Source organism: Ascidiella aspersa, chromosome 3 (assembly GCF_963924565.1).
Source record: "Ascidiella aspersa chromosome 3, kaAscAspe10.2, whole genome shotgun sequence".
In the NCBI taxonomy this organism is placed as follows: Eukaryota; Metazoa; Chordata; class Ascidiacea; order Phlebobranchia; family Ascidiidae; genus Ascidiella; species Ascidiella aspersa.
Window position 1 is genome coordinate 6992720 of NC_139449.1, and position 18210 is coordinate 7010929.

Below are 18210 nucleotides of genomic sequence, written 5' to 3' on the forward strand. Positions count from 1 at the left end.
GTTGTTAATATCTGACAGTAAATATCAAAGTATATAGTGTGCAAAGGTTTCAATATCTGACTAAAACTGTAAAATAAATAGTTCAAGTGCTAGTCGTAGCAAAATCCCTCTTACCGTTACTAAGTTACAACAAACTGTAGGACTGTAAGATACCCATTGAATGTATATGTAAATTTATAAACAGAATAGGTAGTTTGAAAATACCATTTGCTTTATTTTAGTCAACACTGAAATTCCCTGTTTTATGAAATATGAAATTTGTCATTTTAATTTTAAAATACCTGTTTCAATTGATCTATCAATTCTTTTACAATGATGTATCCTCAATATTCATCTCATCTGTTTTTTTATAACATGTAGTATAATAATAGCATGTTTATCATTTGGTATCATTCTTTTCAGAGAAAAGCAACTGTACATTTTGATAGACTATTGCTGAAATCTAAAAAACAAATTAAAGAAAAACAATCCTGATTAAAAAACTAATGTTAAACTGTTCCACATGTCATCTATAGGATTTAAGCAAGTAACCAATTTGTAATTAATTTTTCCTAAAGCTAAAAAAATGAACTAGGATTCCTGTTATCTAACAAAATGTCTGGAAGCTGATTTTTTTGTTTAAATCTATGCCTTCAAACCCCAATTTTAATACAGGCAAAGCAATTCTTTAAACAAATGCCTAGTCATGTTGTTTTTTTTAGTCAACATTCTAATAGGATTTGTTTATTAAAAATATGTATAAATTAAAACAGAAGTGTAGTTAAAATTTGATTGGTATTTTCCAATTAATGACACAAATATAAACAGGTTGTTAGAACTCCAAAATACCTATATTATCTAGTAATCGAGAATGTTGTACCAGTACAGATACACTTTATTAGCAAAATGCCTTAAAATGCTCATGAAGTTTGAAGGACAATACATAGTTTAGCAGAAGTGCTGGTTGAAATACTTAAAGTTATCTATCGATAAGAAATAAGTATAAAGTACACTGTACATCTTTGCTGATAATGTGTAAAAATCCAGGGAAAATAATTTAGTAGTCTCAAATATTGTCAGTACAAAAAATTACATATAATTTTTTATTTAGAATCCAGTGGTATAAAGTAACATTAAACATAATTGTGATTCTGTCTTGCAATAAGAGATATTTCCAACAACATTTTTCTAAAATAACCAGCGTCTTGTTTTTCTGAGGCATTTTCATAGCTGTTTGTTATTTAGATATAACTAAAATATCACCTATGCATTAAAGAGATCTGTAAACCCGAAAAAATAACTGATTTGTAATGGACATTTTATCAAAAAGTAATCGCCCTACATATAACTAATACAAAAAAATGTATTAAATCCTATGGAATGTAATCAAATACTAATCATTCTTATAATAATTTGTTTAATTTTAGTATATTTAAAATATTAATGAAATTGCTGATGGACATTTGTTGCACCTATTACGATTATCTGAACAGTTGGTTAAACAAAGGGATATTCAATATTTAATAAAGGATCTTAAGATTCAAATCCAAATTTATATTGTATCTAATTTCGCTGTTTTGGATTGTTGAAACCAATATAGTTCAAGTTTTACAGCAAAAAATTGCCTCAATTGTACATACGCAATTTAAAATATTAATGAAATTGCAGACTGAATTTGTTGCACCCATTATGCTTAGCTGAAGAGTGGGTTAAACATAGGGATATTCAATATTTAATAGAGAATCTTTAAGCTTATATTGTATCTAATTTTGCTGTATTTAATGGTTGGAACCAATATAGTTTTTAGCTTGAAGTATAGGTTGAGTTTGGAGTGCAAAGAGTTGCTCCTAATTGTACATACGCAAGTGGCAAGTTTGAATAAAGGTCTGTAGCAGTGGCGAAACAATTACTGTACTTGCTATAAAGGTAGCCATGTACTGCGACACCAGCGTTTTTCTAATTATTTGCTGTTAACCTTCGCCTAATAATAATATTTGCGTGGGGTTACTCGAGGTTAACAAAGGTTACTTTACCCAGTGATAATAAGATATTAATGGCAAATAGTAACATGTTCTTTTCAGCATCATATTCAGCTGATTAACCAGATCAGTTGTAGCAAAACTTAAATACAATACAACAGTTCCCCCCCTTTGTAAAGAGCTCATTGTGTTGCACCGCACTCATTAAATAAACAAAAAATTAAGTTTGGGCAACAACCAGGTGTTTCTGTTATGATATTTTTTGTTGGTAGTTATGTACTACAATTTATACAACTTTTTGAAATGGCAGTTGTTTATAATGTTGAATATTTGTTTTAATTTCATGATATTAATATAAATGTTAGCAAATAGTTTTGCGGTTGAATGCTGTATTGCCTTTTTAAAAGTATATCGTGAATAATTAAGCTCTGACTCTACTAAATTGCTAGTATTAGTAACCGTTAAATGTGTTGTTTTCAGTCAGCATTTCATGGCACATTTGGTCAAGACCTCAGGTGAGTGGCATCAAATTTTCAGTTGGGCCAAGGTTTAATGCAGGGGTGTCCAGCAAGTGGCACTCAGGCCAAATGTGGCACGTGACCTAATAAAAAATGGCACGCAAGCCCTGCCCAAAAAACACTAAAATTGTTATTTAGCCAATTGACAAAAAAGCTCAATTTGTTATAGAGCCAATTTTCAGAAAATATTAAGTTTGTTATACAACCAATTGCCATTGTTTGTTCACAATATAAAACAATCGCGGCAATCACGACAACCAACAATTACTTTTGATATAGTAACATTATACTGTGTGGAGGCTAGCATTCACATAATATTATATAGCTTGGTGTAAAGAAACAAAAGTCAGCTCACCGAGAGACACTTTGATGTAGGGATGCGCCTTTCTACTAGATAGTTATTTTCAAGTTTAAATAAACGTTCTGATTATTGGTAAAAAAGCGCTTTTATGATTAAAAAGAATTGGTTCGGTTACGATACTTTGGCACGGGAAGAAGTTATAAGATAAAAATTGGCACGCTTTGGCAAGGGAAGAAGTTATAAGATAAAAATTTGGCATGTTTGAGTTGGACACCCCTGGTTTAATGTTTATTAAAGTTCTGAATCCAACCACAACTAAATCTTTTTCTATAATTTACTAATTTGGGTGTGCACCTGTCCTGGAGAACAGAATAGGCTGTAATAACCTTACAAATGCAATTTGTCTAGTTTAGATAAAGTTCAACTGAAAACTGTACTAGGGGTTATATATATTGTGATTGTGGAGTTAATCTGATTCCACAGTAAATTTCCATAAAATGCACAAAGTGCAACTGCATAAGATAAGGCAAACTTTCCAACTTGGGTACAATGTTCTTTAAGCAGTGGCCTACAAACTTTTTTGTCGCTGCCCAAAATGCTCTTTCAAGAGCTTTTAAAGGCCCAGCACATGAAGCGAATTATATCACAGAGTTTTTGTCATAAAACACTTAATACTAATAATTAGACGTTTAGTGCAAAAAGTTTATAGTTTCATTTAATAAAAATTTACTTTGTAGCATTTATAAGTCACACAGCTCAACATACGATAGTATGCACAGCATTTGGGACATAAACAGTTTAATGCAGTATAGATTTTGGGGGATGTATAGCACGGTGGCACTATGATGCTACAATGAGCAAAAGTAAAAAAATACTCCTAAGCACACCATTTTTTAAAACATTACAAGCACACCATTTTTTTTAAACATTACAGTGTAAGCACACCATTTTTTAAAACATTACAGTGAATGTGAAAGTTATCAAGAGTCGTTTAAGGAGGCAGTCCATGAGCCAACACAAAAAAGATCAAAACGGAAGAAACTGCCTCAGTGTTTTAAAGTGCATATTGTCAGTGTAGCGATAGTCAGGTTCTTGAAAATATGTAAATTTAAAAAATTCAGCATAGCTCTGCTTTTAATAAATACAGTTCACAGTGCAGCAAGAACATGTCTCGCAAGTATTGCAATATAATTGTTGTGTATGGTTGGGTGTATTTCCAGTAGCTGTGTTAAACTATATTATAGCACAAGAGTCCATCATGGAAAGTATGACAAGTGCACCCACAATTATTTTTAACAGACTAGACCAGCGTTTCTCAACCGGTGCGCCCGGCGTTTTCAGTCTTAAACACTGGAGTCCCTTTAAAGATATGCAACTATTAAACAATATTTGAAAAATTGCAGTAAGAGAAATACCGGGTACACCTAAAAAAATTCTCGCTCGCTTCGCTCACAAGGTGCGCCGCCACGTTTTCATATAGGTGTGCCACCAAGTCAAAAGGTTAAGAAACACTGGACTAGACCTTCAACCCTTGAAAATGAATATAATAGCATAATAGCAGTTTTTCAACAAATTATATTGGCGGGTGCAGTTTTGACCTTAGTTGCATCAGGTCACCCCAAATTTTCTGGCAGTGCAATCGCACGATTTCATCAAAATCTGTCATATTTTCCATACGGGACAAGGGCGATGGCGGGTAAGCTAGTCAGTTGCTGACTTTGGTTCGGGGGAAAACGAAATATGCCAGGACAGTTTTAAACTAAGATTTGGTCTATTTACGCACAGCGCACAAGTTATAATTACAAATATGTTGGCTCGCTACATGTTTAGACCTGGGCAACTAGACAAGCCACAAAAAATGATTGCTTAAACGGCTGCGTTTCTTGATAAGTGATAGGTCCAGACTAGTGAAAACAGTTAAATACTAATAAAAATGTGACCGAATGTTAGCGGTAGTCGGGTCACAGACTCGTTCTGCAGGTATAGCGTTATTTGAGTAACAAAGCCCTTTACTATACGTTAGGCTGCCCAAAACGGTAGTAAAGACTAGTAAGCAACCATCTTCTATAGGTTAGATTGCGCCTAACATTTTCAACAATATATTATTGCTGCAATGCAATAACAGGGAAAGCTACTTGTACAAGCAGTGGCTCTGCAGGCTACATGACACCCTCAGGGCCGAATATAATACACTTTATCATGACTAAAACATAGCTGACAGGAAATGTTAACTGATCAGGTAATTACTTTTTGCCTTTTTTCATAATTTTTAAAACCGTGCTGACAGAAAGACAACTTTTTAAGCTGAATTGAAGTTTTTTAGTGTTACGGTCGCTACAATGGGGAGTCCCCTTATACGAGAGTATAAGTTTTAAAAAAAATATTAAAAATTTTACATTTTCGTATTTCCTAGTTATTCGTAAACTAAATATATTTTTGCTGTTTTTATTCGTTATTACTTAAGTAGTTCATCTTTGCATCATTCTCGGGTGAAATCGTTACCTTTGTGTAATAAAAAAGCAAAATATTGCGTTTCTCTATAGCCGCTTGCCAGTAAATCACATTCACGAAGATTCGTGAGTGCTATGAACCGAGTGGAATAAGCTGTTGGCATAAAGCAGGCAAGTTTACCCACCAGTGGGTCAGTGGACATCCACGGGACTGCTTTAAGGCCGAAGAAGTGAAATTATAAGACGGCTTGAAGCGACCCAAACGAGTCGGATCGGGTGTTCTAAATGTGTTCTACAATCGTTCGTTATGCATCATTACCCTCACATGTAGTAAGGGGGTTTCCCTATATAAATTCATAACTTCTGACAAGAACATTCAAAACAAAGAGATTTTGACTCTACAATACACTGGCAAATTGATGTTGTATGTATCTATATCTATATCAGAAGCATACTTTAAAAAAATAAATTAAAGGGTTATCTATATCTAGATTTACCATATAAAATAAACTTAACTCTCAAGACTCCCCCTAATCCGCTTAATAGCCTACTTTCCAACAGTCATTTTACTGTATGGCTTTATTTTGCCATTTAATAGAAGGCCTACTAAAAACAATTTTAAAGGATTTATTTATAGAAATCTTTAAAACTGCTTTACAAATTTGGATTGCCCTGTGTTTCTATAGAACCAAGTTTCATTACCAACGCCGTAAGTCAATAAGGCATAGTTGATGTGTAGCCTATTACTTTACAGTTTGCATGGATACTTTAACGTGCGAAGATAATTTTGAATCTTCGGGCATTCGATTATTCATTTTGTAGCACGCTTGTTAAGACACTCTATATGTTTATTTTCATAAACCAAGCCAGCTCTTATTATAATCCATGTTAAAAAAAGGATGTTTAACATTGTGCTAACTGCAGTGTATTTCGCTTACTAAGCTTCTGTGCTACTGTGAACTGAAACCACAGAACAGACCAAGCCATCAGGATAGAATTATAATCACAGCGACAACGAAAACAAAAAGGTAGGAATAATATCAAGAAAGTAAAAGCACACGGTAATCACAAGCTAAAAGTGGACAAGGCAGTAGGCCAACATCCTAGGCCAGTGGTTCTCAACCGGGGTGCCGCGGCACTCTAGGGTGCCATTTTTACGCTCAAGGGTGCCGAGAGATAATTCAAATCCTTTAAGATTCCAATTTTTTTCTCTATTGGTAAGCTTCTTGGTACAATTTTTTGCGTACGATCAAAGTGCCAATAATTACAAGGTTTCAACTTTGTTGCACAGGTATTTCGCACAGTTCTCAGCAAAAATACGAGCAAGGGTGCCGCAAGTCAACAAAGGTTACGAAACACTGGCCTAGGCGTTTCAAATACTAAGCATATATTTTAGCCCTGAGGTGATATAAAGCTGTATATGTTGGTATTTATGACAAAAAGTTCATTTGATTAATAAAGTGTAATTAAACTTCAAAAATCACCTGACGATAAGAGCCAACTTCCAAATTCCCAAAAGAATATGTTGGTAACATTACGATGCAATTTTCCAATTTGTTAACTTAAATCTCTAAAACGACAAAACTCTTGGGAGACCTTTACAAACTCGCAAGCACAACAGTAGCCAGGAAAGAAAAACAAATAAAATGTAAAATCGTAAACAGCAAACACCCCCTTCCTCAAGCGTTAAACAGCACCAAGCTCGATTTAGGTAACAGTTCTGCGGTCGCACAGGAGTCAGTTTAATGGACCCAATCCATGGATTTGACAAGTTGGGAATTTATTCAATGGCTTTTGCGAGCCTCTCGGTCATGTTTCCTTCTATGAAATTTCATACGCCAACGTTTTGATCAGATTTCGATTCAGATTCGGATTCAGTTTATTTTTCTGCAACTTGAGAACATTGAAAACCTATAGGAACACAAAAATAGCACATGGATAGCGAAAAGACTTTATTACCACCGAGTCCAGTTGCTCATTAAAGATGAATTATTGGCAATTGGATAAAGAAAAGTTAATTTAGAAAAATTAATTGCTAGTAAAACAACATAGGTCTAAAGATTTTCGAAGTTAAAAAGAATTAAGAAATAAGAAGACTGCAGCGGTAAGGAATTTTTAAAGCGGAAAGGAAGCACTACATAAGTTACGTTTGTTGGTAATTACCAACAGTTAACTACAGTTTTATATACATTCGCCTAAAGTCGGAGTCCCACAAAAAAAATCCCCAAGTAGTTTACGGTAATTGAAAACAAACGCTTTGGCGATTTTTACCTAAATGTATATATTTTGACTTTATTTGAGTTTCACATTTGTTCGACCGAAAACAGCAGGTTTCTTGAGTCAACTTGCATGACGTGTTTTTCAATACAACTGTAACATATTGGAGAAGGAGACATCAGAATTTGCGCGTTTGAGCGGGAACACTGTTCGCTCATTGCACGGTGTGGCGGCCCGAAAGACTTCTCACGTCAAGTCATTTAAAAACGGTGACTTAAGTCAAGTCAAGTCATTTGTTCAAAAGCGTTATGTCAAGGCATGTCCTTTGTCCAAAAGACTTACGTCTATTCAATTTATTTTACCCAAAAGACTTAAGTAAAGTCAAATAATTTAAAAACGTTGATTTAAATAGACTTAACCAAGTCCTTGACTAGGCATTACAATGCCGGTTTGCACGTTTGAGCGGGAAACAGAATTGCTTGCGTCCTCACAAAATCAGGACGTCGCACTCGTGCACGGTGTGTCGGTACCGGCGTCCGGTCTTCTTCAGGCAGGCATGGCAGCAGTGTTCGAGCGAGCAGTCTCCGCCCAGCTGACAGCGACCGGTGAGGTAGTATTGGCGACAGAAGAAGACGCGGGCCACTACAGCTTGTGCGTGCTGCCGCTCCCCGGCTCCCAGTCTTACTGCTGCCGATTCGCTACTCGCCGAACGCTTGGGCGCCGCTGCGTTCTCGAAGAAGTGCCTTCGGTGAATACACAACGTTTTTTTTATTTCAAATCATGTATACAAATATATATTTTTTAATTTTTTTTTTTTTTTTTTAATTTTTTTTTTTTTGGTTTGTGTTTTTTTTTGCTCGGCATTAATTTAATTTGTGGGTTAATCGATTTTATGTTCACTTTATTTTATACTGAAGATGTCATAAGTTGTTGCCGATACTTTAAAAAATATAAATTATGTCGATATAATTAATTAGCTGGCATATATGTTTAGTTAGATTGTAGTTCAATACGGAATTTAAATACGAAATTTGTATTTAAATACGAAACTGTATACACACTTTGAGACGAAATATGCTTTACAGTACATTATACCTCTTGAATTTCGCGTATCTAAATGGGTGGTTCACAGCCTAAACCCATCCAAGTATATATGTATATTACAGACGAAAAAATCATTCCAATTTATCGTAATTACCTACCTCGACATTTGTGTGATGTCATCACCGACGTAAATCTCTTTCCGATCAAGTGATTTCAGTAGAGTGAAGAAAAAATCTTGGCTGGTTTCCCACTCGTGGTTATCCATGCTAGAACCCAACACCTCCAATATGCGGCACCTATAGACAAGATTTCAAGGATTTCAGTTCGACACTTTTTAATCTTAACTAAATGGTTCATTCACTGTAATGGACGAAGAAGCGTTTGGGCATCTGTCCTAGTTGGTTGTGCAAGAAGTGAAATGGGATGTGTTTAAGTAAATAAACCTTATCCCCAACTACTTTTCGGTATGTTTTTACAGAACCTGATGTTATGGTTATGTAAAAAAGTCGAAAAAGCTAAATAGTGAATTGTTAAATTGTCAGACGAATAGCTGGTTAAACATTGCTGCATCAAAAATGGTAAAATGTTCGCAATGCGCCGTTCACCTTTTTTTCCCGTTCAAATAACTTTGCTAAAAAGCATACCAACAAAGATACAAGAACTGTCTTCTAAAACCCGTTGTATATTTATCATTAGTGGGACTCCACAATGATTGTGGAACTGGAAACCAGGGCTGCGGAGTCGGTTAAAAATAACCCGACTCCGACTCTGGCTCAAAAAATAAACCCGGGTACCTAATGCTACTCCGGCCAAATGGGCGATTTCGTTGAGTCCCGAGTCCGGCTTAGATTCTACAACCTGCATTCCGCCAATTAACGTGACTGAATACGGTGTATATTCAGTCCACTTAGGCTATAGGGGTGTCATCATTCACTCACAATACATAGTTGGAAAGTATCTACCATGCGCTATTACGCCTTTACAATGTCAGTTGTCGGTAATATCAGTTATGTAATTTGGTACTCAGTTTTCAAAATTTGGTACTTGGACTCTGGACTTGGGTAGTTATATGCGGTTTCACTCGAGTCCCGAGTCCGACCCTGAAGCCCTGTTTGAAAGTATCTTTTCCACTTACCACCAGTCGTGCTCCTCCTTAGAGATGGTCGTGTCCTCCAGTAGATCCAGCATCCGGGAAACCAGCTCGTCTGGGCGGAGATCCAACCCGGAAGAACTCCTTCTCATGAAGTCGTCGAAATACGACACACCCGGGCAATGAGAGAAACGACCCATTTGGAACGAATTATGTTTTCAAAATACAACCTCTATTTTTACCTTTGCAAAAAAGGTAGCCTATTTGAGTAAAATTAGGCTTTCGTGATTCGGAAATAATTGTCCTTCGAGGTATTGCAAACTTTTATAGTAGCACGTCTCAATAAATTATAGGAATGCATGTAGGTGTGTCCGATAATATAGGATCGAAGCCGATACCCGGTGCCAAGTGGCAGTATCGGTATTCGTCCGATCTATAGGGTTCCTGTTTGATGATTAACTTTGATAACCAAATTACCATAGGAATTTTACCAATGGTTTTCGATAAAACGCATCGAGTCTACCTTGAAAGAAATATTTATCAGAATATAGTAGGTTAAGAACTAGGAAAGTTCGATACTTTTTTATATTATATGCCGGTACCAATACCCGATATTTTGGACGGAAAGTACAGCGTCTTGATCCTAAGTCATTACTAAGCTTAAACAAGCAAAATAATTTAAATAAAGCATTCAAAGGATATTTTTAGTTTTTTTTTATTAATTTAAATTTTTAGGTCAAAATTTGCTTTATTCAAAGAGTTTTCAGTTACATCCAGTTTCAACCTACTATAAGTTTTTTAGTTACATCCAGTTTCAACCTACTATATTTAGTAATTGATTTAATTGATATGGTAGGCTACCTTTCAAGGTTGTATCGCTGCGTTGTGTCGCAAACAATCGCTTAAATTGCTATAGGTATTTGGTATCAGATCGGCACCGATACATACCTAGTATCGGAAGACTACTGATACCGCCACGTGGTTTGGGTATTGGTTCCGGTTCGATATTATCGGTCATCCCTATTAAGAACTGAAGCTAACTAAGCTTTTTTACACCATATCTTATATTAATTAAAGACTTTAAACCAGCCAATTTAATTAAACGTCTCATAAAAATATTCTTTGCTCGTTTGCGCATAGAAATTACACGTTTCTGAATAGCACTGTTCTATACTTTGCACTTTTTATTTAACGTTGTGCGTTGATTTTGTACCGATTGGGCACGGATGTGCAAACGTACTCACTCATTACCTTTTATAAAGTCATCTGTTGTGCTTACAGCTTGGAAAACGTACACAATAAGCTCGTATTTAAATCATAGCAACAACACAAATAATCGCATATAAAATCGATTATTTTATGCGTGCCACATGTGGCTATATCAACATACAACAACATTGCTTTGAACAGATCAATTTTATTTTTATCGCATATAAATCCTTTATATTTATGATATATATTAAATGTTTTGTCATTAAACAAACTTCCGTATATTACACTGCTAAATAATGTTATTGACCGATCTAACTTTCCATGAATATTTAGTTTTAAAAGAGCAAACTAAGCAGTAGCTGTGCTTTTCACAAGTTCAAAGTCAGCACCTTTCAATCATCACAAAAATACTACATTTTACTAAGTGTACAAACCTTTGAAACAACACGCATTAGCAGCTCTGACAATGTACATAAGAGAAGTGTTAACCATTATTAGTCAATACGCGTGTCTCATTACACAAACACTTCCTACAACTTTTACCAAAACGTTCTGTTTCGTGACAATGGCACCTCACACGGTGACGTGTTTATGATTGAACAATGGCCCGAGGGCATCAGCTACAACAACCTGCTTGAGTTGTTACCACTGAAACCATCCAATGCTATGAAAATAAATTGCGCATGTCCATACGCTTCCTGAACTACGGAACGCCAAGAAAATTGATCCGGTAACCAATTAAATACCTTCAGTGAAAAATGGGACTTAAGAAGGCTGTGATTGCAATATGAGGTTTAAGATATTTTGCACAATATACTAACATTGGGATATAACGAAATATCTTCAATACACGATTTTAAGTAAGAATTAGTTTATTTTTTCAATAACGCATAAACGCGTTTGCTTTATTATCGATAGCATTAAGATTTATATTCCACTATACTTAACAACTTTACCGATGTTTTCCACATAACGCCTACGATGTCGCTCCACTAGTTTTCCGGCCATTCGGAGCATACGAATTAACATTATTGGATTGTCCGAATTCTTGTTTCAAACGTTTTGGTACATTACCAAATAAAAAGGCAATCAAGGATAAAATATAAGCAAGTCTTGTATTTGCTAAGATCAATGATTTTCATCTGGTATTCCGCGGAACACTATTAAAATATTGTTAGGTTTTTCGAAACATTAAGAAACTTATAAATTTGACTTTTTTTTCATGGAAACCGGTCGAAAATCAAAGGTTTCACACAATGGGCGTAAGTCTGTTTAAAAAAAATATGAATGTAATTTGGTTAGCCTTTTGTTGCATAAGTACATTACAGTCCACATTTTAATTTTGTTGACATCCTAAGAGGCCCAGATATCGCACTTAAAGAAACTGAAAAAAAATATAATTGTTTTTGTTGTTGTTCATTTTAATACATTATTATAAACTTTCGTTTGGTGTTCTGAAAATTTATTTTAATAAATATATGTTTGGTTGCTCATAAAAGGTTAAAACACACTGGATTAAGTGTTGATTTTGTTTATTTGTCCCAATTCTTCTTTCTAACGTTTTTGTACATTAGCAAATAAAAAAGGCTAAAAAGGTTAAAGTTCAAGCAAGCCTTGTATGAGATTAGATCCTGTCCCTAGCGCGTATTAAGGCCGCGCTAAGCATTAACAATCAACCTTTTCTTGGTCTGAGGTATTTAGCGCCGACTTTCCCCCGAGGGTCTTGCTCGTTTGTTGAGATCACAATCTGTTTTGCGGAGGCGGTGCTCCGCATATTTTTGTGCATGAGAAAATGCATTGCGCGGTTCACGATTGCATTGGGCTTAACCTATCAGCCTGGAGGCTAGTTATTTGGAAGTTAATATATAGGCAGCGAATGTTGTGTTAGAGTCGAATTTAATAACTTACTCTTGGTACATATGCAAGGTTTAAATCTAAGTTTATTTAACTAGTAAAAATACGTAATATTTATGTTATAGACGAGCGCGAGCGGTGCAGTGTTGAATGTTTTTAGGTATTTCAACCATTACATCACCGTTATTTTACATTATGTCGTCCATGCGATAAAGTTTAACACGTTACTTGAAAATATAAGCCATACCATTTTTGTAAATATTTTTACGTATTCAAAAATGAAATTTTATCTGAAGTGTTTCGTATTTTGCATGGCATTAATTTAATTTGTGGGTTAATTGTTTTTTCTTCACTTCTTTTTATACTGACAATGTCACAGATTATTGAAGATAAATTCAAAAATGTAATTTAAGTCTATAATTATCTGACCTATATGTTTAATGGGATTGTATTTAAATACGAAATTTGTATTTAAATACAAAATGAAGTACACATTTTGAGAAATATATTCGACAGGGCATTATAAATCAAATTGATTTTTAGGAAACATTTTCTCACCTTACTGCAACTGTATTTTGGTTCTCGTAAAAACTTAACTGCCGTCAGTTGTTCGTAGTTTATTGCCGGAAAACCTGTCGGGAGAAGTTACCATGAGCAATAAAACGTCTGAAAGCGTCATGGCGTTGGACATTATTACGCCACAAAGCCGTCGTCCGTTGCCGAACAATGCCCTGCTGGTCAAGTACAAGTACTACCTCAGCAAGTTTGAGGATCAAGCCGGCAGAGTGATCACCTGGCGTGTTTCAAAAGACAGTGGGCATTGTTACGAAGACAAACGCGTTAACAACATGCCGGATTCAAACCTTTTAAATCGCAAGGTCAGCTCTTGTTCAGTCGATAGCGGAGTGTCGAGTGTAAATTTCGAAACAGAAACAAGCTTAAAAGATGAAGCTATACCGAGAGCGTTGCAAATGGCCATCAAAAACGCGCCCGAAGAGCAAAAAGTGAGTTTAAGTCGGGCTCTGAGTGTCGCAGTCTCTGACGTACACCAGCAACTGTTTGAAGAAAATCTTTTTGATGGAAGTTCCGATAAATTCGGTGGCAAAGTGTTCCACAGCAGCAATACGTTGCAAGAAAAGAGATGTGCTTTAAAACCGGTTCCCTTGGTCTCAAACGACGGCGAAGCATTTGGTGAAAGCGGGCGTCGGAACGTTATAGTAAAATATAAATATCTGCTCAAATCTGATGACCGAAATGCGACAAAAGAAGAAAAGTTTCTGGAAAACGGAGCTACGCAACAAAAGCATCGTACTGACACAAAAAGAAATCACAAAACGGTAAAAAAGCTATAAATTTTTGCTGATACATTTTATTGACGTGTTGATTGTGTTTTATAGAAACTGAACGATTTCGCAAAAGAAAGAAATGACATGATTAAGCTTGATAAGACCAACACAGCGGGTAAAAGCAAAGAAATATCCAAACTAAGGTTGGCATTTAATAAGCTATTAACATTGTATACTACGAAAAATTGCTACTCTGAAATTTGCTACCCACTTGCTACGTTTCTATGTGATTGGTAGATTTAAATGCTGCAGATAAGTATCCAAATTGACAAGTATCTTGTTCCTGGGTGCATTACGCACGGACTTGTAATGTAGCTGGATAATGAATTGCAAAGCCGAGTAGAACTACATCATCTTAAATAAGATGTTTCGATAGGAAATTGTATCATCTTCGGTTAATGTCTACTACCTTGTAAATTTGGAGTTTTCTGACTTACCATTCTTCGTAATTGAAAAAATATTTGTAAAACCATTAAAGTTTTGAAAAGTCCCATTACAAATATAACTTGCCTTAAAGTATACCTTTGTCAACAAGGGTTTGTTTACTAAATTATGATAATTTAATCATTGATGTTTCGTTAAGGTACAAGATATTTAAAGATATTTATTTCGAAAAATTGTTCTTTTGCAGTTGCAGTCTGAGCAGTGGTTACAGTTCCGGTTGGGACGGTTCCACTTCTACGCACGCGCACGAAATTGACGATCTTATCAGTGAGGAAGTATTTGACCTTGATCATGCGGATGACATTGGAGAACTAACGTCAACGCCCCGCAAGTTTAAAGGTTAGATGTGACGTTATAAGAAAATATTTAACGTCATTCGGTTTTGATGTGTTACACATACCGTGTTGCGCTAAATGTTAACATGACCTTATAAATATATAAACCGTTTAAAGTAAAATATTTCTATCTCTTGGCATTTTTAATATTTTTTTTTTTTAATTTAAACTTTACTTGCTGGTATACTATCTGCATCATATAAATGTTTCTTACTTTTTCCCTCTTATGTTACTCGGAAGCAATTGATAAAAGCACAACGAGGGACGATCAACTTTCCAGAACATCGAAAAACCAAACCGAAAAAGTTACATTTATCGTAAGTTGTGCAAATATATATTAATGTTATATTATCTGTTAAACGTACAACATAAATAGTTTTGTTTTACCGCAAAGTAATATTATAAATTAATTTCGTCAAGGCAAAATTACGACCAAACTAAATCAATTGATCATTTTGTGATATTTAATTAAAGGCGCTTTCCTAAACACCACTATTCATTTAAACTTGGAAGTAAATATTTCTCGTTATTTTTTTACATGTATCGTGGGCTATGACATTGGCAATAACTAAAGTTTGTTCTTGCCTTTTATCTAAAGTTAGCTTTATCTTCAGTTTTACTAAACATTGACGCCATTGAAATTCGTGCTTGGTAAGCCCATAACATTACTCCTAAAATAAACGGGAAAGCCGCATTTATTCTATCAACTTTTTACACAGATATAAATTTAAAAAAATAAATACAATAAATTGTTAAAAGTTTCCCTCCGTGCTGAAAAAGTGATGTAGTAATATGATCAAAAAAACTGTTTATTAGATAGGTGTTTTTTTTAGTGTATAATCATTTATCGTCTGAAAATTCAAGAAACTTACTGCAAATATTTTATTAAAAGCTGACTACACAACATTAGTGTTTCTGTCTCATGGGTATCAATCGACTTATGTAAGATCCTATTTTTTATTCTTTTACAATATTTTCAGGCGAACCTGGGAACCTTGCCCTATCGAACCGCGTTCCGCCTGACCGATCACATACGTCATCTGAAGACGTTTATCCAACTCATATCGGGAATTCCCCCAAACAAACAGCGCTTTGTGACCGCCGTCATGAAAGGCCGAAAACTCGAAACACTAAACCAACTCGGTTTTAAGGGCGGTGACGTTATATATTTAGACGTCATCTAAAATTGATGCTTTACATGCTTGTGTTGGAGCATTTCTCAGTGATTCTTAACCGCCGGTTGGAGGACCGGTGCCTATCTGACAAGTTTCTGTCCGTCCACCAAAAAGTTTTCTTTATGTTTTTTGTGTTAACTTTGCGTAAATGTGCGTAAAAGCATACATTTTTCGCGTTTAGCGCAAATTTAACCAACTCTTAAAGTACATAGCCCCTTTATGGGTTTTTGGACACAAAAACACCTCGAGCAGTTAATGGCACTCTTGCAATAAATTAGTTTAGTAATGATTTGTTTGAGTAAAGAATCGTGCTTTTGAAATTCTGGTTACCGGTCCGTTAAAGAAGTTTTGTATTTGTGTCTGTCCTCAAGTGTCAAAAAGTAAATAACCACTGGCATGTCGAATCAGTGAACACTAGAAATACTTTTGTTTGAGATAAACGACATTTTAGTTGTTGTTTTTCGAATGTTAAACGTGTTGTTGTTGTTGTTGTTTTTTTTTTTTTTTTTTTTTTTTTTAATAATATTTGGTAAACATATTAACCGTTTCAATTCGAGTTGATTGTAATGTTATGATCCGTTGTAAAAAACAGTGGAACTTTTCCTCAGGATTGCGTTGACAAATTGAAACGTCCCATAGCGATTAAGACGGTTTTGGCCAACAATGTTTGCAACACTGTTAGTGCAAGCATATGCCTATATCCTGCAAAATTGGATTAAACTTGGTTAACCTAACACAGTGGTCGGTAAACTGTGGGCCGCGGCCCAAATGTGGCCCTTTTAACCATTATTTTTAATAGTTTAATCATGTAATTGTGGGCCGCGTGACTTAGCTAAATTTTAAAAGATAGTGTGTGTGGCGTAAATTTGTGACGTCATTCTAAAAAATTGCGTGACCCCAGCCCTAATCCTGTACCCTTTCTTGTCGCAACAAAAAAGTTTGACTGACCTAACAGTTAGGGTGGGCCAATTTAAACTGCTTGATATATTTATGGTTTATCTTTAAAATTGACCATTAACGGTAGTTATATTCACTACCAGATAGAAAAATAAGGTTTCAAGATAAGTCAAACATGAGAACAACCGTCGATAAAGACAAGCAAAGAATCTCTTTTAAATCGTAATCTCCTTGAACAATTTTAGGTTACCAAATAATAAAAAATTAAAAATGAATACCTTTAAAGTGAACTCTTTTTACCTAAAAATATTATTGTGGCTTTTTGTAGACTGTCGTCTTTTTATTGCGTTCAGAAATTTTGTTCAAATCCCAAATGAAACAACTGATGATGGATTTAGTACAAATAGATTTATTAAGGCATTGTTCTTCTTAAAAATCGAATAAAAAAGTTGTGTGAAAATAAATATACTTCTTTGTGTGAAAATAAATATACTTTCTCAATAAATACGCTTCCCAACCAATGGGTCTATTTTAGGTGGATCGCGAAGCATTTTGTAATGTTGCAGTTTTCTATTAGATCGGGAAATTATTGCATAATCATTACGTAACCTTTATGCAACAATGTAACAAAGACGTATAGCAATTAGATGTGTTGTGTCGCATTAACTATTTCAGTTCGAAATGGAAAACGTTGAGAAGCACTGTGCTAGATGAATTGAACGAAAATGCTGGTAAACAAACGCCAAAGATTCCTGATCTCCCCTAGGTCTATGAGGTCATAGTGCGTAGTTGTGACGTGCAGTTGAAGTTGGTCACGTGGCGTTGTTAGTGGTTGATAAGCAGCTGTCTGATGAAAAGTGACAGCTGGGATTAAATCGGCAAACAATTTAGTTTTAGTTCGAGTAATGGCGGCCAAAGTTAGGTCGAATTACGTTTAATGTAAAAAATCACCAATATATTTTGGATTATATTGATTTTAGTTTTGCCTAAGTTTGTTTGAATTTATTTAGATGTCAAATCGCTTGCTACGAAGAAATCGAATATAATAATTAATGTGAAATAGTTTTTGGATTATTGATTTTAGTTTTGCCTGTTTTGAGGATTTAGTTAGAAATCTAAAACGCTTTCTAGTATGAATAAATCGAATATGATAATTGGTGTGAAATAGGCAGCATTCCTTATTGGAACTAACACAGGATTAAAAGACTTCATGTTTATGTTGAAAACTAAAACGACATTTCTTCAAATAATGGCCAGTTATTTAGTAAACTTCACAACTATACCGTTAGTTTAGGACAAGTGTATCTAAAATGTAGTTTTTTGTTTTTCTAGTGGTGATAGTAAGACGAAATGGTCCGGAACGGCGTCC

General features: G+C 35.0%; 1 protein-coding gene across 1 annotated transcript; it reads right to left on the reverse strand.

Annotated features, from left to right (window-relative positions):
• Positions 1-7582: 7582 nt before the first annotated feature.
• Positions 7583-9832, reverse strand: LOC146158976 (uncharacterized). Its single transcript, XM_083385633.1, has 3 exons — positions 9624-9832; positions 8647-8784; positions 7583-8187 (listed from the first exon to the last, which is right to left on the reverse strand). The coding sequence occupies exons 1-3, from the start codon at positions 9776-9778 to the stop codon at positions 7932-7934; spliced, it is 549 nt and encodes a 182-aa protein (XP_083241759.1). The 5' UTR covers positions 9779-9832; the 3' UTR covers positions 7583-7931.
• Positions 9833-18210: the final 8378 nt, after the last annotated feature.